The 27,351-nt window shown below is 34.0% G+C and overlaps 1 protein-coding gene across 1 annotated transcript in view; it reads left to right on the plus strand.

Moving 5' to 3' along the window:
• Positions 1 to 27,351, plus strand: part of MICU1 (mitochondrial calcium uptake 1) — a 170,281-nt gene that overhangs the window by 41,376 nt on the left and 101,554 nt on the right. The window contains exons 3-6 of the mRNA XM_059662425.1: positions 739 to 907; positions 5,994 to 6,156; positions 9,877 to 9,920; positions 10,505 to 10,666. Of these exons, the coding sequence (XP_059518408.1) occupies positions 739 to 907; positions 5,994 to 6,156; positions 9,877 to 9,920; positions 10,505 to 10,666 (538 nt within the window). The remainder of the gene's footprint in view (positions 1 to 738; positions 908 to 5,993; positions 6,157 to 9,876; positions 9,921 to 10,504; positions 10,667 to 27,351) is intronic.

Genomic DNA, 27,351 nt, shown 5'->3' on the forward strand with positions numbered 1-27,351 from the left:
TCTGGCCACTCAGTGTACATGTCGGCCAATAGTGTATCTTCTCTTGAGAAATGTCTATTAGTTCCTTTGGTCATTTTTAATGGGTTATTTGTTTTTTTGTTATTATGTTGTAAAAGTTCCCTATATATTTTTAATATTAACCCCTTATCATAAAATGTATGGTTTGCAAATACTTTCTTCCATTTCAGGTATTGCCTTTTCATTTTGTTGATTGTTTCCTCTGCTGTGCTGAAGCGTTTTAGTTTCACATAGTCCTGCTTGTCTATTTTTGTTTCCATCCCAGGTGTTGCCTGTGCTTTTGGTGTCATATCCTTTACTTTTAAGGCTGCATATTCTATGTATATACCACATTTTCTTTATCCATTCATCTATCAGTAGACATTTGGGTTGCTTCCATGTTTTAGGTATTGTGAGTAATGCTGCTATTAACATGAGTGTGAAAAAAATCTCCTTATTACACTGCTTTCAGTTCTTTTGAATATATAACCAGATTGAGATTTCTGAATCATATGGTAGTTCTATTTTTAATATTTTGAGGAATTTCTTCATGTAAACTTTTTACAAATTCCATTGCTGTTGCTCCCTCCTAAGCTGTATCTGAAAATCTTTATTTGGTTAATATGATGGACCTTCATGATTAATTGTGTGTGTGTGTGTGTGTGTGTGTGTGTGTATGTGTGTGTGTTTGTTTGTTTGTTTATTTATTTATTTATTTATTTATTTATTTATTTAATCTAGAGCCCTTGCAGAATCTCCACCATCTGTAAAAAAGAGTGAAGATGGTGATAAAGGAAAGAATAAAGATGAAGGGGAAGTTTGTAACCATGAAAAAAAGGCTGATGATTCTTGTCCTGAGCCTCATCCAGAAGAGAAAAAGAAGAAACGTTCTGGATTCAGAGATAGAAAAGTATGGAACACAGTTATATAAATTAATCAGAACTATAGTTAATCCAAGATTATAATAATGCAGTTCAGTTTCTATTATGATGTATTGCATATGGTTCATATTCACTCTGAAGTTATTCACCTCTTCACTATTTTCCATCATGTTCTAAGGCAAACATACTCTTAGAATGTAAAGTTAATGGAGTTAAGAAAAGGACTGAAGATTACTAATCAGGATTAGCATATATTTTCTTCATTCTTTCAATTTAGCTACCTAACATTGATCTTGCTTTCTGATCTTTCTGATGTTGAACATTCTCAAATATGTTAATTGAGTCCTTGTGGTAATAAAGATTTATGATGTCAAGTTGTAAAGGTAGAATAAAATATCTTGGAAAATAAACAGATATTTCCAGAAAGTCAAATAAATTTGAGGACAACATGAACTTCAAAGGACTTCAACATTCTATATGTTTTACACGACCTGCTGTTCTATACTTTTTCTCAGAAAAGTTTTAGTTTCACTATAACAATGCCTATTATATTGGGCATTTGAATTCAGCAGACATGAGTGATGAAAAGTCAGAAGGGTGAATTTATTAGATATTTTGCATGTTAACATTAAAATTCAGGAAATTGCCTTCACTTGCTAAAATATACCTAATCAATGCAAGAAGATAATTTGACTTATTTCTGTATTTTGTGTGTGTGTGGGGGGGGGGTGGTGGTACATATTTGCAAGAAGAATTTCTTTGAGAAATTTGGATTTTCTGTTTGTCTGTTTGGATGAAGTTATTAAATCTTTTCATTTCCTAAATTCATTTCTTACTGAGGTGAATTTGAACAAAAGCTATGTATCACAAGTTAATTGTCAACTATCCCAATGTTTCCACGATACATTTATTTAAATCTTTTGCCCTGAATAAATTCAAGGAAATTTCAGTTTTTTCTTACTCCAGTAGTTTCATTTAGAGTTAAACTTTTACAAAATAGAGCTAAAATGACCCATATAAACATTTATTTTGAACCTCCCACTTTCTACTCCCGCTGTCTGTTCAACAGATGACCATATCTCATAAATTAGAAAAAAATGAAAGCTGTCTATGTAATTAATTTTTAACTCCATCGCTATAAAAACCTTTCTTGTCTCTGTTTGAAATAATTCTTTTTTCTTTCACTAAAGTCTCAGTGGAAGAGCTGTTTTTCTGTTCGAGCATAATCATTCCACATGTTATCCTGTCTTGCCAAGAACTTTTGTCAACACTTGTTCTTTCTTTATGCTGTTGTTTGTCAGTTACTCTTTGTTTTTGTGTTTGTTTTTACATAGTCTACCTATGTAGTCACATTAAAGATTCTTCTATCTTTAATTTAATAAAAACTGCACTTATGATCAGTTTTTTTCTAGCTATGTCCCATTTATTTTCTTTCCCTGTCATACCAAATTGCTCCAATATCTACATGCAATTTTGACATCCTCAGTTTTCTTTTAAACTTTTTACTTTTGATCCTTTATGTTTTCTTGATTTTCATGTAATACTTCAAATATCCAAGAAAATAAAGACTACTAAAATGAACATACATATACCCAATACTTGTTTTGTCATTTTAACATTCTCCTATATTTGCTTCATTTGTTGTTTTTAATACTCACCTAAGGAAGTGTTTTTATTGATTTTCGAGAGAGAGGAAGAGGGAGAGAGAAAAACATTGATGATAGAGAAACATCGATTGGTGGCCTCCTGCACGCACCCACTGGGACTCAAACCCACAATGTAGGTATGTGCCCTGACTGGGAATCGAACCCACAACATTTTGGTTTACAGGATGATGCTCCAACCAACTGAACCACCTGGCCAGGGATTCAGTGGTGTTTTTTTTTTAAAAAGAAACAAAATGAATATAAAATACACATGGCTATATACTCTTGTCAGTCCCATTTTTCTCTTTTCCACGTCAGAGCCAAACCAGTGTCCTGAATTTACTATTTATTCCCATGCATGCCCTGTTTGTTTTATGTGTTTTATTTTAATTTTTAAAAATTCACAGGTGCAAAGAGTTAGGAAAATCATATCACTTAGTTTGTGGATGTAGTTTTTGTTGGTTTGTGCATGCTTCTCTCATTTTGTTTTGTTTTTAATTTTAAAAATTTTTTGTCCCTTCTGAAACCTCAAGTCCTCAATTCTGAAAAATTCTTAGACATTGCCTCAATATTGCTTCACTATCATTTCTTTCTTTTGGAACTCCACTTGGATTTAAAAGAACCTATCCTTTGTATCTTTTAACTGCTCTTTTGTATTTTTTCTCATTAGTTGTTTTCCCACTCCTCCAGGGTCTCTTTTCTTTCAATTTTTTTTATTGTGATAAAATACATATAACAGGATATTTACCATCTTAACTGTTCTTAAGTGTACAGTTCAGTGGTATTCAATACATATTGAAAAGAGTCTATAGCAATGTACAACCATTACCAGCATTCATCTCTATAACTGTTTTCATATTATAAAACTGAAAATATAAACCTGTTAAATAATAACCCTTACTACCCTTCCCCCTAGCCCTGGCAACCACCATTTTGCTTCCTGTCACTATGATTTTGAATACTAAAAGAATGTCATACAAATGGAAGCATACAGTATTTTCATTTTTTTGTGACTGGCTTATTGTGCTTAGTATAATGTTTTCAAGGTTGTTCATGTTGTAGCATATATATGAATTTTCTTCCTTTTTTAGGGCTGAATAATATTCTGTTGTATATGTATACTACATATTGCTCATCCAGTTATCCATTCATGGATACTTAGGTAGTTCTACATTTTAGCTCTTGTCAATAATGCTGCTATGAGCATGAGTATATAGATATCTCTTTGATATTCCACTTCCCATTCTTTTGTATATGTACCCAAAAATAAAATTGCTGGGTCATATGGTAATTCTATTTTTATTTTGTAGTTGTTGTTGTTGTTAATCTTCACCCGAGGATACTTTTTCCATTGATTTTTAGAGGGAGGGTGGATGCTGTATTCTGAACGCTTTATTGTTAGTGCTCCTTTTAACATGACCGCTTAAAAGGAGGCAGTTCCATATAAACTGATATGGAATGATCTCCAAGATACATCGCTAAGTGGAAAAACAAAATACATACTATACAGTTTGTCTGTATGAAACTCTACCAATACAGGAATGCAAAAAGTGTATTACTTTCCTTGACCTATTGTTTCAATCTAAAACTTATTAATAATATTAAGCAGCATAATTTAGTGATATTGTAACAACCAAGGAGTCTGCCCTAGCCAGTTTGGCTCGGTGGATAGAGCGTCGGCCTGCGGACTGAAGGGTCCTGGGTACAACTCCGGTCAGGGACATGTACCATGGTTGTGGGCACATCCCCAGTGGAGGGTGTGCAGGAGGCAGCTGATTGATGTTTCTCTCTCATCGATGTTCCTAACTCTCTGTCTCTCTCCCTTCCTCTCTGTGAAAAATCAATAAAATATATTTGAAAGAAAGAAAGAAGAAAAAAAACAACAACAAAGGAGTCTGATTTTCAGTCTGAAAATCATTAACTTTTAAGTTATCTTTCTACCTTTGTATATGATTGACTCAACTATTTTTGGTTCACAAAGCCATCTTTAGCAGTAGCTGTAACTTATATCTTAAATATTACAAACTGATTATTTTTTGTTGTTACTCAGACGAACAAATATATAGAGGGCCTAAAGAAAGTAGTTTATTCTGTAGCAAGTATTAGCCAGCAGATAGTTGTAGTATAATATAAAATGCGTTTGATTTAAGACTTTTGGCTAAGTCTTAAGGTCACTAAGGGGCCGAAAAGCTCCTTAGTGTGTTTGCCACATGCCAACTCTTTTTATAAAATCTCTGAAGTCAGTATTCAGATTTTTATGAAAATTAGCATTAGGAAGACTCTTGTCATGTATAGTTACAAATTAGCAGTCCTTTCTTAGTTGTTGAAAGCACATCTGGCAGTGGAATTAAGACCATTGTTAAGCCGCTGCTGTCAGTGACCTCAAAGTGGCCATCTAGCCAGGACTGACAGTTATAGTAATGGCTGTGTTAATATGGCAAATTAAAAACATTAACAGTGTCTTTCTTAATGTTATATTGCTTTTTAGACATTGAACTGATGGGATTTTAGATCATATCGCCTTGACACATTTTCTAACCAGTTATTTATAAGATACTATTTATTGTTGACTATCTCAACATATAAAATTCAGGTCTGAGAGAAATCTCTTCACCAAAGTACTATGTATTTGAAATTTGGATGAAAGAGATTTCTCTCATACTAGAATTTGTAAAAAGAATGCTATGCAGAAGTTACAGTATTTTGTTTGTCCCATGCACAGAATGGGGGCTAGGATCCCAGATAAGGAAATGAGTTTTCATATTAACATTCTGATCTTTTAGCTAAATGTATACCTTACGTGATTTTGTTCCTATTCAAATATTTGCTTGTGCTCTTCCCAAGTCTGCTCTTTTCTAAGTATGCTATAAATAGAGGATCTCTGGCAGTTTGCTTAATTTTATAGAAAAAGTAGAAGTCTTATTGTTTGAGACCTGTTAATAACTGAGTTTCCATGGTATGTAACTTTATTTTTTGATGCTATCATTTTATGTACTTTGTATTTGAAAGACTATTAGTTGTTCAAAACTATGAAGTCCCAAGTCTGTTTTGTTTTAGGATTCAGGAAATTTCATAGAAGTAAAAACTGTAAAATCTATTCCTTTTTAAAGGCTTAGTAATTAAGAACCTGTAGACTACCATATATATGGCATTATACCCTTGTTACTGAGATGTTTTGAATTCTTGTATGACATTTTTCAATTTTGCTAGCTTTCAATGATTTAAAAAATAAGAAAATTCTTCAAAAATTTCTAAACAGAAGTTACACAAATATTGCCTCAAATAAGGTATGAAAGGTATATTGGAAGAAAGTGGTTCAAGCTTTTGAAATTCAAGTTTATTTCTAATATTTTAAAAATCTAGTAATAGAAAAAAGTTATATAATTTAAAATTCCCTAAAAATAAGATACAAAATGTATGAAAATGAAAATTGCTTAATAATAATAATACCCTGGATTTCTAATTTTAGGTAATGGAATACGAGAATAGGATTAGAGCATATTCCACACCAGACAAAATCTTCCGATATTTTGCCACCTTGAAAGTAATCAGTGAGCATGGTGAATCTGAAGTGTTTATGACTCCACAAGATTTTGTGCGATCCATAACACCCAATGAAAAACAACCAGAACGTAAGTTGTTAGTGTGAAAAATGAGGTTGTGATATTTATTTTTGTTAAATGCTACTTTGTTTCTTTCTGTGTATTCCCTAAACTTTATAGGTCTGTGCAATAATTATACTCACTGTGTAGCTACTATATGTCAGGCATCATGCTAGGCTTTGGGAGTACAAAAGAGGAGCCTATGGTCTAATGTGGCAATCCTCAGCCAGATTAAAGGATTGAGGAAGGTGTACTACTCCGGCTGAGGTTCATTGCCTGTAATGAGAACGTTCCTGAAGGCAGTGCATTACAATGTGACTGTTCTCAAGTTGCTCATTAGTGAGGGAGACAGAAACAGTTATGAGAAACTTCAAGAATGTAGTGATTTGTTAAAGAACGATGGTGCTGTGGCAGTATAAACAAGGGCCACTTAGTTAAATCTGAAAGGTGGGAGAATGATTTCTAGAGAATGCATCTGAGTTTGGATAAAAATCTATATAGGCATTGTACTTACTTCACAGAGACATTAAATCAAGTATCTTAAATATGCTCAAAGAGTAGTGAAAAGGATGTCTCATATAGAGGAAACAGCCTAAACAAACAAGGTGTGATAAAAGAAAATAAATGGCTTAACATTTTAAGTTAAATGTAACAATTTACAAATATATATGGGAAACATGGTGGGGGAAATGACAGAGTTGAGAGCTCTTTGAATTCCGCTGATGTAACCATTAAGCTGCCAAAAATGGACAGAAGTAACTATAGTGGACCTCTGGAATCTAATAAAAAACTTACAGCAACCAGGGAGTGCTTAATGAAGAAAGAGGCTGCTAAATTTTGGTAAAAAAGTGTTGTGGCCTTTTGCTCCCTGAGGGACTAGCGCAAAGGCTTGCCCTTTCTTTCACTCACCTCAAGCTGGAGTGGTTTCCCACTTGTCATCCACTGAAAAAGTTTAAGACATATACTACCAGCAGCTCCCAGGCTAAGAGAGGGCAGATAGGACAAGCAGCAGACAGACTGATCAGCCTAGAAAAGAGGACACTGAGGAGGAAGACATTTCAGGGGAGAAGAGCTTTGAAGGGCTACTGCATAGGGGAATCCAGAGTGCAACATGCGTTCTCAGGGCCAGACACGCTTGGAAAGACCTGAGTGGGCTTTATCCTCTTGTTGATTTTTGGGCTCCCTGTAAGGAGGTGAAAGTTAAGGTAGAGTTGTTAAATTTCTAGCTAAATATCAAAGGAGAGCCCCACCTCAGAGCCAGTCTGCATATAGTGGAAGAGTTAGGGGGCTTTTTGTTTTGCCTCCAACATTTAAGGAATTCTCTATCAGGTCACTTACTGACTGCTTAGATAGAAAAGAAACTTCAATGGTGACACATGATAAGGAATGCAGTCTTTGCAAAAATAATTTGCAAAGTGATGGCACGAGTTACACCACCAAATCCTGGGATGCAGGAAGAATTTTATTTCTTGAATTACCACATTATAATATTAAAAATATCCAATTTTAAATTTTAAAAAATTACATGACAGTCCAGTGATCAGGAATATATGACCCATTACCAGAAAAAAAATTTTTTTTAAGAAAACATCCCATGAGAAAGCCTAGGTAGGCATTGCACTTACTTTACAAAGACTTTAAATCAATTATCTTAAATATGCTCAAAGAGCAAGAGAAAACCATAGATAAAGAACTGTAGGAAACAGGGAGATAGTGTATTGATAAAAAGAGACTACCCATAAAGAAATAGAAAATTTTAAAAGGAACTAAATAGAAATTCTTTAGCTAAAAAGTACAGTAGCTGAAATTTAAAAAATCTCTAGAAGAGTTCAACATCAAATATGAGCAAGCAGATAAAAAAAATCAGAGAACTTGAAGATACATCAATTCATATTGTCATGTCTGAGGAACAAAAAATAAAAAGTATGAATAAAAATGAACAAAGCCTTGTGGAACACCATCAAGTGTAATAATATATACACACCTTCAAGTGTGACAACATATGCATAATGTTGCTAAGACATTTCCAGATTATCAAAACCTGAGGAAGTTTGTTATTAATAGACCTTCCCTTCAGGAAATACCAAATGGAGTCCTTTAGTCTGAAATGAAAGGATACTAGACAGTAACTCAAAGCCATACAGAGAAATTAAAGGTGTGGTTCTGGTTAAGATAGAAGATTAGGTAAACACTGTGCTCACCTCATCCCACAACCACATCAAAGTTATAGCTAAAATACAGAACAAGCATCACTGAGAACCACCTGAAGTCTAGCTGAACAGAATTCCTATAACTAAGGATATACAGAAGAAGCCGTTCGAAACTGGTAGGAGGGATGGAGATGCAGACCAGGCTGGTGCCACACCCATGTGTGGCTGTTAAAAATTGGGAGAGATATCTTGGCTGCAGAGTTCCACCCTGAGGAGCAAGGGGTCCCAGCCCCACACCATGAAAAGATAAAACGAAGCACGTTCTTTGTTACTGTGTAATCTTTTTGAACATCTGTGAGGTTTCAGATTAGATTTGTTTTTAAATGTTTCCTGACTTATCTTTTGGAGTCAGTGGTTCATTTTGTTATGGTGGGTGTCTAGAAACTGAAGCACATCTATAATAATAAAAGTGTAATATGCTAATTAGACCAGACATCCTCCCAGACAACCTTCCAGACAAAGCCACAGTGGCAGGGGCCGAGACAGAGGTGGCTGCCATGGCGGGTGGGCAGGGGCAGAGGCAGCCATGGCAGTGGCAGGGCCGAGCCCCTTGTATAAATTTTGTGCATCAGGCCTCTAGTTTTAGATAAGGAGAACGTATAACCAAATGTGTGGAAGTGAAAGTACAAAAAAGCTTCCTCTGGGAGGGATGATAATCAAATCATTGTTGTACTCTGGACATAGGAAGATAAGGTCTGAGTTAGAATGAATACTGTAAGAACTGAAAGAAAAGAACTAAGTAATTATGCAAGAAAAAGTAAGCATAATTGGGAACCGACTTCTAAACCCTCTAAAAACTTCCACAGAACCCTCTTATTGGGCTAATTTTATGCTCCCTTATAATGTTAATTATTATGTGCATATGTCTTTCTAAATTTTATATTCATTTGTTAATAGACATTTATTGATCAAGCACTATTCCTGAGATAAAGAAAGAAGTAGGCAAAGACAAAAAAATGCCTGCCCTCAAGGGCACTTAATATATTTACTTATATCTTTCACAGTGCTTAGAATTCAATGCTAGGTATTCCCAGGGTAAATATTTATTATTTAACCCAATTTTAAAAGGTAATATTAAGATGGCCTATTTGTATCTGTTTATATGTGTTACAAAAATTCCTTTTGATATTGAACTTATCTTTCTTTAACTTGATTCAAAAGAAGTACTATGTATTTAGATTAATCTAATGTCTCTCAGTTTATTTAGAGGTAATTAGTACTTTGATGTAATGAAAAGAGTACCACCCTGGGAAGAGTCCTGGATTCTAGTTTGGCTCTGCTATTGAATAGGTTTGCACATGAATCTTTACCCTCTTTATCCTCTCAGAGCCTCAGTTCTCATATGTAAAGTAAAACATTAGTATCTTATAGCAGTTACACTTTGAGTCTGAAAGTGGGACAAAATTTTCATTCCTGTTACCTTGGAATAATATTGTAGCTAAATTATCTAGTACATTTAATTGAATGATTGGAAACAAAACTGAGAGCTGTCATTTCATGTTTCATTTGAGTTGATTGAATTGTTTTTTCTCTTTTACAGACTTGGGCCTGGATCAATATATAATAAAACGCTTTGATGGAAAGGTGAGCAAACTATGGCACGTGTATATCCTGTTTACTAATAATATTTTAAAGTTCCTCCAGTATTTGTGAGAGATTTCTGAATACATGTTTATCTTATCAAAAAAGAGCGTTGCTTAGGTTGGGAGGCCTGTAAGTGCCTTCAGATGCTTCTACCGTAAGAGCCAAACAGAAGTTTCTTCTACTATCTTTATCCACACAGGTAACACTCGTGGACTGCCTGCTGTTTATATTAAGGACTTATTCAGTGTATGTTGACATTTGAGCTTTAATTCAAAAGCCACAAAAGTTAACAAGCTCCCCAATATTGCATTTGTTTTAGAAACACCTATCTGATTTGACCTTCCTCAAACTATGCTAGTATAGTATAGAGCAGTAATTTAAGAAAATTAGGGAAGTCCTTCCTAGTGCTTTTATAATAGTTATGAAGACCCCAAATTTACATATGTTTGCATTATACTTACTTTTAATTCTTTATTTTATGCCTGGAATAAATCATTCATAATAAATCATTCTTAAGTATAGAAAATGAAACTTTTAATTTTATTATCTCAAAGCAGTTAGTTAAACATGTTTTTCCCTTTCAGGCTGAATTCTACAAAAAGAGAAAGAACGTATTACACAGGGTCAGAAAGAAAAGTAAAAGGTCAATTTTAAAGAGGAGGAAGAAAGAAGAAAGAGCCAGGAGTGGTTCTACAAAGCCTAAAGTGAAGGAAATCAGGAGGCAAATCATGCAGTGGCTGGAAAAGGCAGGATCACAAAAGAGGGTCTAGATGGGTAGAGGTCAGGGTTAGTAGAAACTGATCTTGCAGGAAGGTGTCCATCCTGCTTCATTATGTAAACTCCACATACTGGTAAGGTGAAGATATAAGTGCTAAGGTCTTTTGTGGAAATAATGAGTGGCTGACTTAAGAGTTGAGAGAGCTCAGCAAACGCTTCCAGCCTAAAAATTACCTTTCCTATTCAGGTGGCACAGTGCCTCCATCTGTCAGTATCTTCTTTTTAAAGTCACATAATCTAAGAGAAACAGTGATTATAAAAAAGAAAAGGCATTGAACTTGATGTTCGGAGACCTAGGTTCAGAGTCTAGCTCTGCTTTGTGACAGACACATCTTCCCCTGATCCTTGGTGTCTGCTTTATGTATGATAAAGTACCGTATCCATGTTAGCGGTTATTTGCAGGCACTGATGTCACGGTCTGATTTCAGAGTCTCTGGCAAGTTGGGTCCCTGGCTTTTCTGTTTTTGTGTCACTCAGAGTCCAACATATGCCTGGCACACAGGAGGTAACCAGTAAATATTTGATGACTTGGGAAAAATCAACTGGTCAGTGATATCACTTAGTCAGTGATATCTTAAAGCAGAATCAATTTAACAAATCACTCGTTTCGTCATTGAAAGAATCCAGAGTAGCATGAGAATTCAATTCTCTATTGTATATATGTAAACCTGAAAACATGCAAAGAAGTTGAATATGTGTAACTTGACCAGTAAATTTATGAATTATCTTTTATTTCACATGAAGCTAAGAAAGTAGCTTTGGTACTGTTTTTTAGACTTAGTTATAATGAAGAGTGCAAAATTTATTGTTTAATAACTTTAGAGGTTTTTCCAGGGACTTTTGCATGTATAAAACCTTTGCTTAATAACTATAAGGATCAACACTTATTTAGCTATCAGTCTTCTTATTTATTTTCCTTTGTATCTTCATGACTCTTTTGTTGTCTCAATCAGGAAATCTTAATTCTTAAGTAGCAGTTTCTAGAGTATATAAGTCCTAAAACAATTATTGAATTTTTGAAAAAAAAAACCCACAAAAAAACAGATTTGTGTGGTAATTATAGTAAATTTCATAGATGATATGGCCAGAAATTTAGTAGAAATCTAACATCCTAGAGGAATTTCCTTTTAAACTTGCTTTGATGTTTAAATGAATCATTTTCTCTCTTTTTTTTATTTTTTAACTTGGAAGATAATATAATTATAAACTGCTTAGAGAAAGAATATTAACTCTCATTCTCTTATTCCCCATTGTTTTAACTTTTGACCAGTAAGAAGCACTAATTTATTTTATTGCCTTCTCATTGAATTGCACTTTAGCCTTTTTGTCATTGAAAGCAGGCAGATGTAGAAATAGTATTACTTTCCTGGGGTCTTTTCTCATTTATACTTGAATTTCGTACAATTTCCAAAAGCAAAGTAGAAAAGAATGGTTCAATTGATATTGACAAATAATTGGATAGTTATTTCTTTCTTTAATACCTATCCTCTTTTCTCCTATTCTGTTTGACTAAAAGTAAATAGAATTTCCTTAAGGTATAAATAAAACATTCTGATTTCAAATGATAGCCATTGAAAGTGAATTTGATAAAGGAGCTTTTGAATTTTGCGGAGGATTATTTTCCAGAGCCCATCACTACCTTATGTTAATGTACCCTTACTCTAAGGATATTGGCAATTTCCTTTGTACAAAGTCATGAAATACATTATTATTGGCACTTGCATCATTTATGCATTTCAAAACTATCTAACACAGGCTATGTCTAAAGAAGCTATAGTCAATGGCCTTTAGTTTTAAGAATATATTTTGTAGATAAGTGATAGTTTTTAAATATTCAGACTAGGTTTAAAAGGTTAAAAATCTCAAACCTGAAAAGAGTTCATATTTTATTAAAGGATATTTTAAAATCATTATAAATAGCATATCAACATCATTATGCAGATGGTATACTATAAAATATGGTCTGGCTTTTGTTTTGTTTAGATTTTTTAAAAAACCCTTCTCCCCCAGCAGTGCACAATGTTCATACATTTTACTTTTGTTAATGCAGTTATTTCATGAATTTTGAATTATTTCTTTAATGAAAACTATTTTTTCTGGGTTTAATTTTTATCATCTAATAATTGGCCTATGAAACAAAGTATAATTTCTAAATGGAGCCTTTATGTTATGTAATTATCAAATATTTCTCTCATGTAATCATTTAGTAGCTCTTTTATTCGTGTGGCTTATACCCTCCCTTTTCCAGGTTCTCTTACCTCTCCTTTTTTTTCTCAGCATACCAAATATGGAAATTATGTTTTGTATTTTCTGTTTCTATTGCATGTGAAAGATAACTCTCTATATCAGATACCACCATGTTTTTTTGTTGTTTGTTTTAAGTTACAGTAGGAAACTTCACCATCTAGGCAAAATTGTTTCTTTAGCTAAGAATACCAATATTCCAGGGTTTTAATGTAATCCTCTTCTCTCATCTAAAAACATTAAAGTTCACCCTCTTTTTTTCAGGTAACAAGTAATTGCTCATTGAAACTAATTGCCCATTATCGTTCCACCTTATATTTCTTTTTCAGAAAGTATATTTTTTATTCTTTCCTCCTTATCAAGTTCCCTTTTACCCCAGCTCTCCTGAACATTGCAGAAATGATGCCTCCAGATTGAGATTATTTAATACTAGAGGCCCGATGCACAAAGATTCATGCAAGAATGGCCTTCCTTCCCCTGGCTGCTGGCACTGCCTTCGCTCCAGTCGGAGCCGCCTTTCCACCTTTCACGCTGCCAAGAGGCCCGGCGCAGCTGGGGCGGTGCAGAACACCTGCATTATCACCATGGTGACGATGCAAGCAACATGGTGACGATTCCCCCGGCTACTCGGTGCCTGTGTATGCAAATTAACCACCATCTTTGTTGGGTTAATTTGCATACCGACTCCTGATTGGTGGGTGTCACAAAGGTACAGTCAGTTTGCATCTTTTTCTTTTATTAGTGTAGGTGTGTAATTACAGCCCCCTTAGTGCCGGGGTCCGACCCCAGCGGGTCCAGGGGTCCCCAAGGGCGTGGACAGAGTCGGCAAAGAAGGAATGACACGGAGACAGCGTTCAGTTGATCAGCAGCCTAGCCAGGATCTCTAGCCCGGATCTCCAGAGAGGTTCTGCTTTGGATCTCCAGCGAGGTTCTGTAGCCATGTTCCCTCGCTAGGTTCTCCAGCCAGGTTCTGTCCAGGCTCTCCAGTCAGGTTCAGTGTCCAGGTTCCAGTCAGGTTCTCCTGCCAATCTCTGTAGTCAGGTTCAGTCCAGGATCCCTTGCCATGTTCTCCCGCTAGGCTCTGTCTCTAGGCTCCGAGGCCAGTCCCTCTCCAGGATCCTCCGGCATGCTCTCTCCAGCAAAGTTCTTCTGTCTCTAGGCTCCGTGTAGATTCTGTCTTCTTGATTCTGTTCTAAGTTCTGAGTGTTTCTGTCTTGTTACAACTGTATTTATACCAGTTGATTCAATCCTATCAATCTCTATTACAAAGGTTAGGGCGTTTCTTATCTCCATTCCAGGGAGAAAAGATTATGTAGTTTAAGCATGATTGTTCGTAGTTAAAGGGATTAATTACCCGCCTGGCACTTAGTTGAGGGGTTTTATTCCCTCCCTAACTTCAGGGGAAAATCCCTACCTGGGGATTCAACCTTTCTCGGAGAGGTGGCTTTGGTTAAAACACAGCGCCAAGAAGGTGAGCAAACATATTAAGAACCGTATGCCATATATGCCAGGTCCCTTGAAACAGCAAGGATGGACCGGCTCCCGGCACCTTAGAATCTCTCTAATTTGGAAGAATTAACGAGTGTTTTATTTCTATCTTCTTTGTGATATATACTAGAATATTTGTTCACATGGAACAGGAAAACTATATCAAATTAAAATAAAAATTGTCCACATTTAGGTAAAAGAAATAAAAGTATGGTTTAAGGCTACAAAGGGAAATACTGATTACAGTGTTTATAACAGAAAAGATAATCAGCAGAAAAAAAGATGGGAGCCATAGTTAAAAATCAAAGTTTTAATATAACTGAATGCTTTTAATTGCTTACTAGGTAAAAGTTATTTTTGAAATGTTAATAAATGAACTTTAAAATGCCATTCCCTTTAGGGGTAAGTCTTGATTCCCGGAGTGGAGTGTGGTCACACATTTTCCTCTTACTTCTTTATTCAAGTTGTGATTATTTGCTTCATATCACAGATAAAATATGAGTCTGGAATAAGGTCAAATATAGTATTACTCCTTGACACATATAGTAAGTTATATAAGGGATTTCCTGTCTTCTAAGAGTGAAAACTATTGCAGATCAAGAAAATTTAAATTAGGAGAGAGTAGACTGAAATTCTCATGAGACAAAATTTGATAAATCTTTACATTTATTTGAACTGCTGCTCAACTTTATATAGCAGGTTATGATATTCTTACGAATTCTGAAGTGTTAATTAGCTCTCTCTCTCTCTCTCTCTCTCTCTCTCTCTCTCTTACCTTCCAGAGACTTTAAATCAGCCAACTCTAAATTCTAGATGAATTGATATATTTTTTCCGGTTTTCCTATTGCTCATTCTGAATAGGCAGAATTTTATTGTTTTTGCTCCCATGTTTTTTGATCCATGTTTTCATTTGCCCATCAATCCCACTCTACTTGTGTTCTCTTTCTTTTATAATAGGGACATTCTTGCTTTTAAAAAAAACTGTAACAGATTTCAAGAGAATGGATAAAGTACTTCAATTCCTTGAAGTCTGAAGTTCTCCACAATTATTTCATAGTCACGTATTATTTTAGGGGTAATAATTTAGCCCTTTTAAAAAACACCATTAACCTCTTCACTCATTGCTGTCAGTGTTTTATTTTTCCAGTTTAGAGTAATCTCTAAATGACAATGCTTGACTCTCTTTATCTCTTGAGATAATTATTACCAATAATAATATGAAAAAGAATAGGTAGGGCTTTTTGAGTGCTTAGTATGTGCCACGCACTGTTCTAAGTGCTTACATGTAATAACTCATTTAATCTACACAACTATTTTTTAAGGTGGCTTACTATTTTTATTATCATTTTACAAATAAAAAATTAAAGTACAGAAAAGTTAAGTAACTTAACCCTTCAAAAAAAAAAATAAGATCATACAGCTAGTAAGGGTAGAGCCAGAATTCCAAACTAGTAGTCTGGCTCCAAAATTCACCATCTTAAGCACTATGCCCTGCCATCTTTCATACACCTAAGCTATTTGTTTATATAATCTATTCGTAAATAGAAATATCTCTTGTCAAATAATCACTTTACTACCTTAATGCTGTTTGGGCAAAAAACAAAACTTATTCTTTTACCTTCTTTTCCTAATACTGCTAAAATTAATTTTTCTGCTTTGATAAAGTACAGTTGGAAACCCATAATTACTCTGAAAAATCACAGTGTTTCATTTTAATGAAAGAAAATAAGATGTATACAATTTTTAATAGCTAAATGTAGAAATCAGAATTTCAACTTTACTGTTATTTTGTTATTTCCCCCATTATTTTCTCATATGCCACAAACACCAACTGGCATTTTTGAAAAATGCTTTTCGTTCTTTCCTTTTTTTTTTTTTTAATATTACTAAAGCCATCTCTCTTAAGTAACACTGTCATCTGTATTTGAAAAATTGGGTCTTGGCTCATTGTAATCAAGATGGTAGAGAGAATAATGTTTTATCGGTGTTTAGACACACAGAAGTTTAGAAGGTAATTACATTAACAGTGAATGCAGAAACTGACTCAGCATTTCAAGAAATTCTTTGGTACCTGCTGCAATTTTCTCTTTTATTTTTAGTCTCAGATTTTTTCCTCTTCCTCTTTATCATCCAAGGTCTTTAAATTATTTTTAAACAGTTTCTCATTTTTGTCTCTACTTACAAATTAGCAATTGTAGTTCTTTTGTTTACACCACAGCCCTAAGAAAATCTGGCTTTGGTGTCTGAAATATTTTCCAAGGAATTTCCATTTTGAGAATCTCAGTATTTACTAAATGTAAATGAAAAATACTTTATGGAATGCTGAACTTAGTGCATAATAAATAGCACAGGGTGAAAACAGTGTGACTTTGGATATAGACCATCCTGTGTTCAAATATGGACTCTGCCACATAATTGATGGGTAACCTTCGGCAAGAGACCACTTACTACTCACCCTCTCTCAGTGCCGGTTACCTTCTCACTAAAATCAGGACAATGGGTAAAGTACCTGGTTCTATAAATTATAGCTACTTTGCATGACTTTGAGCAATTTATGAATGGAATATATATATAAAATCATCTTTCTTGGTTTGTATGAAATGCTACAGAATAGCATACCCTGTGCATAATTACTCCATGGTTCTTTCCTTCCCAGTTAGATCAGGTATAAAAAACCTACTTGTGCTATCTCTGTAATGACCAGTTGGCTGGGATTAAATATTTAGTCCATGAACCAGAGAGACCTCTAGTTTGATTTCTCATATCTGAACTGTCCTGTGTTTACAGTGATTCATCTTACCCCTGTCATACCAAACCTAGCCTTAAGCTTGTAAATTGCTAAAAGCCAATATTTTTTTACTCAAGAATTTTTTTTTTTATGCTACTAAGCTTGGTTTAAGAAGTATGATAACTTCAGGTCAAATTTTATTTCACAGCCAGTAAAGTTTATGTATTGAAAAAAAATATTTTGGAGTGGTACTCAGCTAAATTAGCTAACCTAGACTGCTTCATCAAATCTTCAAGATGGCATATGAATAGTACTTTATTTAATGCAAAATAATTTGCAGGAGATCTGAACTGATCCTAGGGTAATTACTAATTCTCTGAACTTATTCGAGTTTGGTTGCCTGTATGTTAATATGGGTGGTAAAGCAATGGATTTGCCATGAAGTTCAAAAATATTATATCCATAAGGTTATAGTGAGACATCCAAATAGAAAACCTTAAAGAAATGGTTTGACTACCCATGGGGGAAAAAAGAGAAGTGTTTGTTTTCCCTTTTCTTTAAGATACAGGTAATTATTTGTGTGCTTTCTTTTTATAGTAATATGAAGTTTTTCTGCAATTGTATGTTTCACTTTCGGGAGGTTAGATTAAGTTATTGTGGTTTTTGCTTTTTGTTTTATTGTACTTAGCAGATTACATGTAAAATGTATCTATTTGGTCCTCATTTTCTATTTCCAGGTGTTCAGTGATTTTATTGCAGATCTTAATTGGTCCTTTATATGTTATATTTTGTGATATTGATATATATATTCAAAATGGGAGTTTGCTCATATAATCAAGCAATGTCAATTTTTTTTTCTTTTTCTCATCTTCTGATCAGGATTTCTGGCAGGTACTGACAGCATGTGCTTTAACTTAGTTAATGTTCCAAACCTATAGTAATGCTTCAGGGACAAAGGTTCAGTTCGGTGCATGCTCATGTCCTTTCCCTGCTCCCTTCAGAGAATAATTTCATTGCTGTCACTTTAAATTTATGTACTTTTTCTTTAATATGACAGTTCAAACACTATACAAGTCCTTGAGACTATAGTACCTACTATAATTTAAAAGGAAGTGGTTTTTCATTTATTTTTATAAGATTATTTACATTTATTGTAATAAACTTTATAAAGTTCATTCCACAGAGTGTACTTACAACTAAAAACTATAACATCGCTCAAAATAATCACAACTTTCATAAAGCCATAAAAAAAAAACCCAACCGAGATAGGAAAATTTGGCTAGTCCATTTTAAAAGGAAGTTTTAACCTTACTAGGATGTATCACACAAAAGGTCAACAAACTATTTTAATCACTATATTACATGAGGATTATTCAGTATATTGGATCATTTAAATAATCTTAGTTGGGATGCCATGCTCCTAATTGAACTGTAATAGTAACTTCAAGTGAAAAATTAATAGTTTTTTCTTTTAAAATTTCTTACATAATAGCCGAAACCGGTTTGGCTCAGTGGATAGAGCGTCGGCCTGCGGACTGAAAGGTCCCAGGTTCGATTCCGGTCAAGGGCATGTACCTGGGTTGCGGGCATATCCCCAGTAGGAGATGTGCGGGAGGCAGCTGATCGATGTTTCTCTCTCATCGATGTTTCTAACTCTATCTCTCTCCCTTCCTCTCTGTAAAAAATCAATAAAATATATTTTTTAAAAAAAAAGACCCTAAAAAAAATGGAAAAAAAATTCTTACATAATAAATATAGATAAACTGTTGCTTAGTTGCACTTTGCTCAAAATGGCTTCAGGGGAAACAGAACATTTAAAAGACTTTATTATCTTGTTGTTGTTTTTTAAGCTAAACAACTTTAACTTGTAAAAGCTAGAAAATATATGGAGAAAACCATGAAAAAAGAATATATAGATTGTAGGCTGATATAAGAGAATTTCAAGGACGTGTAAGAAGTACTTTTTAAACTGATCTTTGAAGGTTTAGACTCTTTATAGCTTATATTCATTTTTAAAAAACATTACTCTTGCATCTCTTAATAAAAATATAAACTAAACTGAATTAGAGTATCTTTTGGTTTAAAACAATGATATAATTAATGAAGATCACAGGGTACTCTTTATTTTTATAGAACATTTTTATGTGCTTCCTTATTTTTAAAATGGGATATATTTTTAGTAGTCCCATTACGAAATATCAAACCAGTCATCCCATCATTAATGAATAGATTGTCTTATCTTTGCCTTTAACTGCATTGTGAAACAAACCAACAAATACTTGCATAATTATGTCAAAAAAATGTATTAGTAATCCCAGAGAGTCTATTTTAGAATAGCTATGGCACAACCATAGTGCTACAGAGCATAAATCACATGGGATGCTAACCTGTGACTGAGGGAAATGACTTCCTGTTCTCTAAGTCAGCACAACGGTTTGTAGAAGCAGCTAACAACTTGATAATTGTATGGTTTAAGGCAGCCGTGAGCAAACTACGGCCCACGGGCCGGATCCGGCCCGTTTGAAATGAATAAAACTAAAAAAAAAAAAGACCGTACCCTTTTATGTAATGATGTTTACTTTGAATTTATATTAGTTCACACAAACACTCCATCCATGCTTTTGTTCCGGCCCTCCGGTCCAGTTTAAGAACCCATTGTGGCCCTCGAGTCAAAAAGTTTGCCCACCCCTGGAAGGCGTTAAGAGTTAAAATGACTCGCTTCAGGTAGATGTCCTTCCTAGAAAGTTAGAAGAGAGAAGAGATAGGTGCTTCGAAGTCTGGAATCTATAGCATTAAGTAGTCAGCCACCATAGATGACAAAAGAGCACCAGTCTTCTTTAAACTTTGACTATTGAAAGTAATATTCTTTGTTGATCAAGGATTTAAAATCAAGTGTTACTGTATTCTTAAGGATATCTTATTAGTAAGCTTTATGTATTAAAAATAATGAACTTTTTTTCTTAGAATTGGTAGTGGGGGAATTGTTTATCTCTGTCGGGTTCTATAAATATCACTCATTTTGGTGACACTGGTATAAATCCTTTAAGCTTCCAAAGGTAATGAGCAGCCACCTCATAGAAGAGGGCTTTCTTGCTTGCTTCCTTACAGGGATTTGTCCTTTGCATGCTAAGTCCCAATTGCCTGTGGGAAGGCTGGATTCTTTTTGTTTTCCTCTTAGCATAGAGTGCATCTTCAGATGCAGCTTATGAGTAAGTATCAAATACTTACTGTATTGCTGCAAGGAGTATGCATAATGTCTCTTTCCAGTCTCTGAGTTCTACCACTAACTTAAGTCTGTTGTTTATCCCATGTGTTTGATTATTCAGGTTGAAAAAAGAAACAATATAATCATCAAGGGCTCCCAAGTAGGGTATAATTTACTTAGTTGCCCCAAATATTCAGACTTCTTTTCTGATGTTTTTTTTTATTACATTTTAATTTTATATTCTATTGTGTTTGAATTTGGGGTCAGCTTAACCCATTTAACTTATCATTATTGATTTGAAAACATGAACATGACCATTGCATTTCTAACACCTGCATATTTAGCTATTTGTCATGACACAAGATTTGAAATTCACTTTGACATGAGAGGACTTGGTTCCAAGCTAACTTACTTTTTCTTATTTTAGCAGAAATACTGTAGCATGTTTTAAACTTAAACGAAGTTCTATGAAAACTACTCAAAGCAATTTATCCTATTCTGGTACAAATGGGTTCTCGGCCTAAACATCCACTGCTGTGCTTTGGTTGCAGAGAATGTGTGAGGAGAGTTCTTGCTTTGCATATTTGTCTTTGCCATGATGCATTTTTAAAAGTTTTAAATTTAAATCAAAAGCTTCTCCAATTTCAAGATAATCTAAGATTTGTTAATGAAGAAGAGTATAAAGAGCCATTACATTCTTAAAGTGATACTCATTGTGAAAATGATTAGAATATACATTTGAACAAGTCAAGGCATAAAAATATGTGTACCTACATCATTAGCTAGACTTTGTTTTTAAGATAACCGAGCTGATACAAGTTAAGCCCCAAAGTTAATATTTTACAATAGTGAACTGTGTTTTGCTCCAAAAATATTCAGTGCCCATTAACAATTTCAGAAATTGCAAACAATTTAGAAACTTTGTATTTGATACACTATAACATGTAACGTTTCATGGAATAGGTTCAGGAGTCAGACCATGATCTGTCCTGCCACTTCATAGCATTGTCACCTTGGGCTACTTATTTAACTTCTCTAAGCCTCAGTTTTCTAATCTGTAAAGTGCTGATCGTGTCACTTACTTCATAGAATTGCAGTGAGGACTAGAAGCACAGTACCTGACATAGAAATGCAAACTATAATTTTTAAATTCTTGATATATCTTAAAGGTCAGTAGTGTTCAAGAGATACCTATAAATGTTTGATTGCAAAATGATTTAGAAATCATCAAATAAAGGTTTTCCTCGGGAATAGTAGTTACTAGAACAGTGTCAATCAAGGGTGTGAATGGTGATCCTCAGAGTGAAACTTTTGTATTTTTATTCTTATGATGCATTTTTATAATATTTTTCCAAATGGGAGAAGATGAAATACTATATTAACATATTTTTCAAAACTGGTACTGAGATTGTTTTTTCATGAAGTGATAGGGAAGCCTTTTGTAAACCATGTGACTAAAACCATGACTGCTGCTGAGTTCAGGACAGTTCTTTTCAGCACTGATTGATCTGAGTGACCAAAGTTCAAAATTAATTTTTAGATGCAGGTAACAGATGATCAATAATGGTAAAACATCAATTCTTTCATCCAGAGAAAGAATGTGCACACTTTGAAGCAAGTATGCAGGTTTAATGCGGTAGAATTGGTGATTTTCTCCTTCAAGGGCTTTAATAATACCTCATCAGATGCTGAGACCTGAAATAAATCACTTCAATAAAGTTGTATCATTTCCTTGAAGTTAATGCTGTTCCAGTGGACTTTCGAATTTTTATCATTGCTTTAATCAAATCTTCTGTCACTGTTTTTTTTTAAAGCATCTTCATTTGTGTTCACTTTTTTCTACAGCCATGTAGGTAATGAAATAGAAAAGCATTTGCATTCTAGGTATTTGGAATAGTGCTCAGAGCTATTAGTGGTTATAATTGGGACTGAAAAGAGAATGGCTTTCTGGCAGAGTGAAGTTTACAGCATCTTAAGCATTCACCTTCCACACTTGGTTGCACAGTAATTTATGTTTGTTGCTAAAGCAATATTATCTCTGAAAAGATTGGAAACTCGGAGTTAGGAAAAGAAGAAATCTTAAACTATTCCAAATTAGAAATATCTTGCTTTGATTTTTGTATGACATATCCCCAAATCTACCTTCCTGCTAATTCATATATGTGATGGGGAAGAAGAACAACACATATTAACTGTGCAACATTTTATTTTTTATTTGGAATAGTGTGATTGTTTAAGATCAATAGCTTACTAAGGCTTTGTCATCATCTGCCTATGTACCAACTAAATAATGGTGTATGAGCATTAATTGCATGGGAAAGCTGTTGAATTTCCTCTTTCTAATATTCCAGCCCTCCCTGCCCCAACTATTTATTATTTGGAAATGATATGCCAAAATTGTATTTTCTGGAAGAAGTATATTATTATCATTAATTTGTCTTTGAAGTACAACTTCAAGTATTTCTTGAGGGATTTAGAGAGACTTTGAAATGTATTTCAGCAATATAGAGAAATGTTAATATTAAAACAATCCAATTATTTCAGTCTCATAAAGGATGACCTCTTAATTTAAATTGCAAAGGTGTGTTCTTTATCAGGTTTTCTGTGTACTAGGAATATTTTAAGGTTCTAGAATTTATGGTGGCACCTATTTTAAAATATGTTTTTATTGATTTTAGAGAGAGAGGGAGGAAGAGGGAGAGGGAGAGAGAGAGGGAGAGGGAAAGACAGAAACATCAATGAGAAACATCATCGATCAGCTGCTTCCTACCTGCACCCTACTGGAGATCAAGCCCACAACCTGGGCGTGTACCCTGACCGGGAATCTAACCAGAGACTTCTTGGTGCAAGGGTCAGTGCTCAACCACTGAGCAACACTGGCCAGCCAGTAGCACCTATTTTACTATTATAGCCTGTCAACTTCTATTTCATTGAAAAAGTTCATTTAGACTATAGAACTTGAAAAGTGGGTCTTATCTAGAATAAATAATGACAATAAACTCCTAAATAAGATGTTTTTCTCTTTGGCTTCATCCAGTTGAATCCTAGAAGGCAAAATTATTGCCCCTATTTTGATCAGCCCTGTAACAGGATTTACTGTTTGAGCACAATATTAAGGAGTTTGAATCATATCTGGAAATCCCACTCCCAGAGCTCCTAAAGGCACCTGCAACTTTAAGCAGATGTTTTATAAGTTTATGTGATTGGTCAGAAACGAGAGTGTGAATGCTTTAGTAACAAAGCCATCTGGTAAAATAGTTCAGGTTTATAGACTCACTGAGAGATGCAGCAATTACACATGTATAAGGTATGATTTGCTCTAATCTACTCTTGTCTTTCTGCTTCTCTCAAAAATAAAAAGATTCAGAACATGGTGCAGTTAAGGTCAATACCAATACAGTACTCTTATGAGATTATTTATTCATTTGCCTTTACTTGAGGTCAGTAATTGGAATGTTTTAGTGTTGTAGTTATATTTCAAATTTGAAACAAATAGATCAAAGACTAAGTTATGTAAATGGATAGTAAAATAGTTTAACTTCAATTTATTTAAGTCAATGAGAATATTGCTTTGAAATATTTTGCATAATTTTGTTCTCCAAAAGGGGGTAACACTAGTCAGTATATTGTATAGAAATATTATTCTGTTCAGTTAACCTGCATTCTGCTTTTGCAGCCTTAATTTCAGAGATTCAGGTGATTGGAATAAAGTTTGATATGTAAATTCTAAAGTGCATTAAAAAATATACTTCTGTAACTTATTACAATTTCTTTTTAAAATACCTAGTTCTGTTTAATTTTCAGCATATATACTGGTGTAATGTCAGAGTCTTACCTCAGGAACTTCATTATGAAACAAGTTTCTCATAGACCCTTACTACTTTTGTTTTTTTATTGGACTGATATCTTAATATATTACTTAATCTCACATTATGGGCCCTTATAATATTTTCTTTTACTTTTATACAAACTTGTTCCTTTTCGTTTGTCTATTATATTTGTTATTTATATTGAATTTATTATGTATGTTAAATTCAAATTCTTATGTTAGATTTTCCTAGTAAAAATACATATTAATACAACTATTCATTAATAACAAAAATATATAAATAACCACCTTTGAGACCGAGAAGATGAACATTATTACCAATCTGTTAAGGAGCATTGTTTTCCTTGGACTGTGCCTCCATATCACCTCAAAGTATATAAATGATATTGCCTTAGGGAAGAAATGACTTAAAATTTAGTCAAAGATTAGACATTACCCAAAAATTAAATGAAGGAACATTTTCCTTGACATTCTCAATTTGCAAAATTAAACATTGATGAGACTTTGGAGTCCCAAAAACTTTCCCTCCACTTTTCCTTCCTTGAATCTTGATTTCCCATTTTTACCATTCTTTGGACCTTTAAACAAATTATTCATTATCAAACTCAAATATCAATATTTTCAGATTCCCTATGTGCCATGGCTTGTTGATCTAATGGTAAAATTTATGGTACAGTCAGGCCTTTGATTTAAAAAGACCAGCTAAGAATCAGCCATATAACATAAAATAGTCTAAAAATTCATTTTCTAGTAACTCCCATTTCCTCCCAAAATTTGACATATTTATTTGATTCTCCTTCTAGCTTTAAATAATTAGAGGGACTGAATTTTATTGTTTTGTGACCTTTTAAATTATTTTTTATTGATTTCAGAAAGGAAGGGAGAGGGAGAGAGAGACAAACATCAATAATGAGAGAGAATCACTGATCAGCTGCCTCCTGCACGTTCTCTACTGGGCACTGAGCCCACAATCCGGGCATGTGTCTTGACTGGGAATCAAATCGTGACCTTCTGGTTCATAGTTCGACACTCAACCACTGAGCCACACCAGCTGGGCTCTAATATCATTCTTGTTCAGCCAATACCATTTATATAATTCAGCTGGTTTTGTAACAGTTTTTCGTGTTTGTAATTAATACATGTCATGAATTTTATAAGAATTATCTTTGGAATTTTGCATACTCAACAACTCACTTATAAATTCTTAGAGTTAATAAATTAGATGTACAGAAGTTGGCAAAAGTAAATTTATAGTTGTGAGTACACAAATCAGTTTATTCTTGTATTATTATTTTATTATTTTTATTAATATTAACCTATTTTTGCCACCCCTGTATAAATTTAACTATACCTGAACCACTGTTTAACAAGTGGATATCTTGGAAAGCGTATATGTAACTTTTCTCTTTCTCTCCTTGTACTTCAATCCCAACTCCAAAAGGATGAAAGAACAATATAGACCTTTACTCTAAAAACTTAGAAGATTGTATTGCACAGGGCACGTCACAAAGCATAGCAAATTTTAAAAATCCTCTTTAAACATCTTTCTCATTGTTAAGGAGCTACTGCAGAACACACACATTCTCTGTTCTCTCTCTCAAACACTTGTGCATACATATGCATACATGCTTTCTCTTTCCTCAATTTTTCCTAACTTTGATATTTTTTATTCCTCTCTGGTCACAGCTCTTTCTCCTTTTTTGTTCACCTTCCTATGGACTTCTTTTCTTCTATTTCTTTCCTTCTAGCTGTCTTCTTCAATATTTTCTTACATACAGCAATTTGGCATTCTCTTGGCCTCTCTTGCTCCCTCTCATTCTTCTCAGTACAGCAGAGGTCTCGTATATAACCACACAAACAGAGTATGTTATCCTTTAGAGGTCTGAAGGTTGCAAATATGGACATATCCCATTTAATGCAGTAGAGGAGGGGTTACCTTCCTGGGAAAATCACACTAATTGATTCAGCACTGTAAAGTGTCATTATAATATAGCCTCTGGAGATGTGTTCCTACAGCAATTCTCAATTAATATACAACTGAAGGTCTGTTCGATGACAGCTTTATCATCTCTGCAAACTTTATAATGGCCCTAGTGGTAGGGATGTTTAGGCCTAAACCATGACCCCAAATGGATCTCAGGCAGAGTCTCTCAAGCTGCCTTTTAAAAACCATTTATATAATCCCATGTTTATATATACTTTGAAAAATAATCATACACTTTGCTAGTAATCAAAAGACCTTCCAAAGAAAATGGGCCATTCAAATCAGAAAACATCATAGAAGAGTTGATCCATATTTATCCGGTCAATTGATTTTCAGCAAATGGTTTAGAAACAACTGTATGTCCATATTTTTTAAAAATAAACCTTATCTCTATGTCACTATGCACAAAATTGACTTGAAATGGATCACAGGCCTAAATGTAAAATCTATAACTACAAGTCTCCTAAAGGAAAATTCAAAGTTTAGTGGCTTAAAACAGTAATAATCATTACTTGTCTCTCGTGCTTTCTGTGAATAAGGAGTTTGGGAGCAATTTGGCTTGATGGTTCTGGCTCAGGTTTTTTCATGAGATTGCAGTGAAACGTTGGGTAGGACTTTTGTCATTTAGCCTGTCTGAGAGTACAAGATTCATTTCTAAGGCATATACACCAAATAATTGGAAGCAGATAGTCAAACAAATATTTATACAATGTACATTGTAGTCCTAGGTGAAAACAACCCAAATATCCTTCATATTGGATGAATAGATAAACAAATTTGGTATATATATATATATATATATATATATATATATATATATATATGAATGATGGAATACTGTTTGGCAATAAAAAGAAATACTGATTGATGCTACAACATGGATGAACCTAGAAAACATGTTATTTGAAAGAAGCCATCTTATATGGTTAAAATAGTGAATTTTAGCACAATAAAAAATAAGCCTCCAAAGGGAAAAATAAAGAAAGGAAAAGAAAGCTGTTCTGGATTAATGGATATTAAAAAGACATGACAACTAGATGCCATTTATGATTGTGTATTACATCCTGGACTGGGGGAAATAGCTATAAAGGAAATCATTTGGGAGAGTTGACTAAATTTGAAAGTAGACTATGGATTAGATAATAGTATGTATTAAGTATCCTGGTTTTATTAAAT

The sequence above is a fragment of the Myotis daubentonii genome, chromosome 13 (genome assembly GCF_963259705.1).
Source record: "Myotis daubentonii chromosome 13, mMyoDau2.1, whole genome shotgun sequence".
Taxonomy (NCBI): Eukaryota; Metazoa; Chordata; class Mammalia; order Chiroptera; family Vespertilionidae; genus Myotis; species Myotis daubentonii.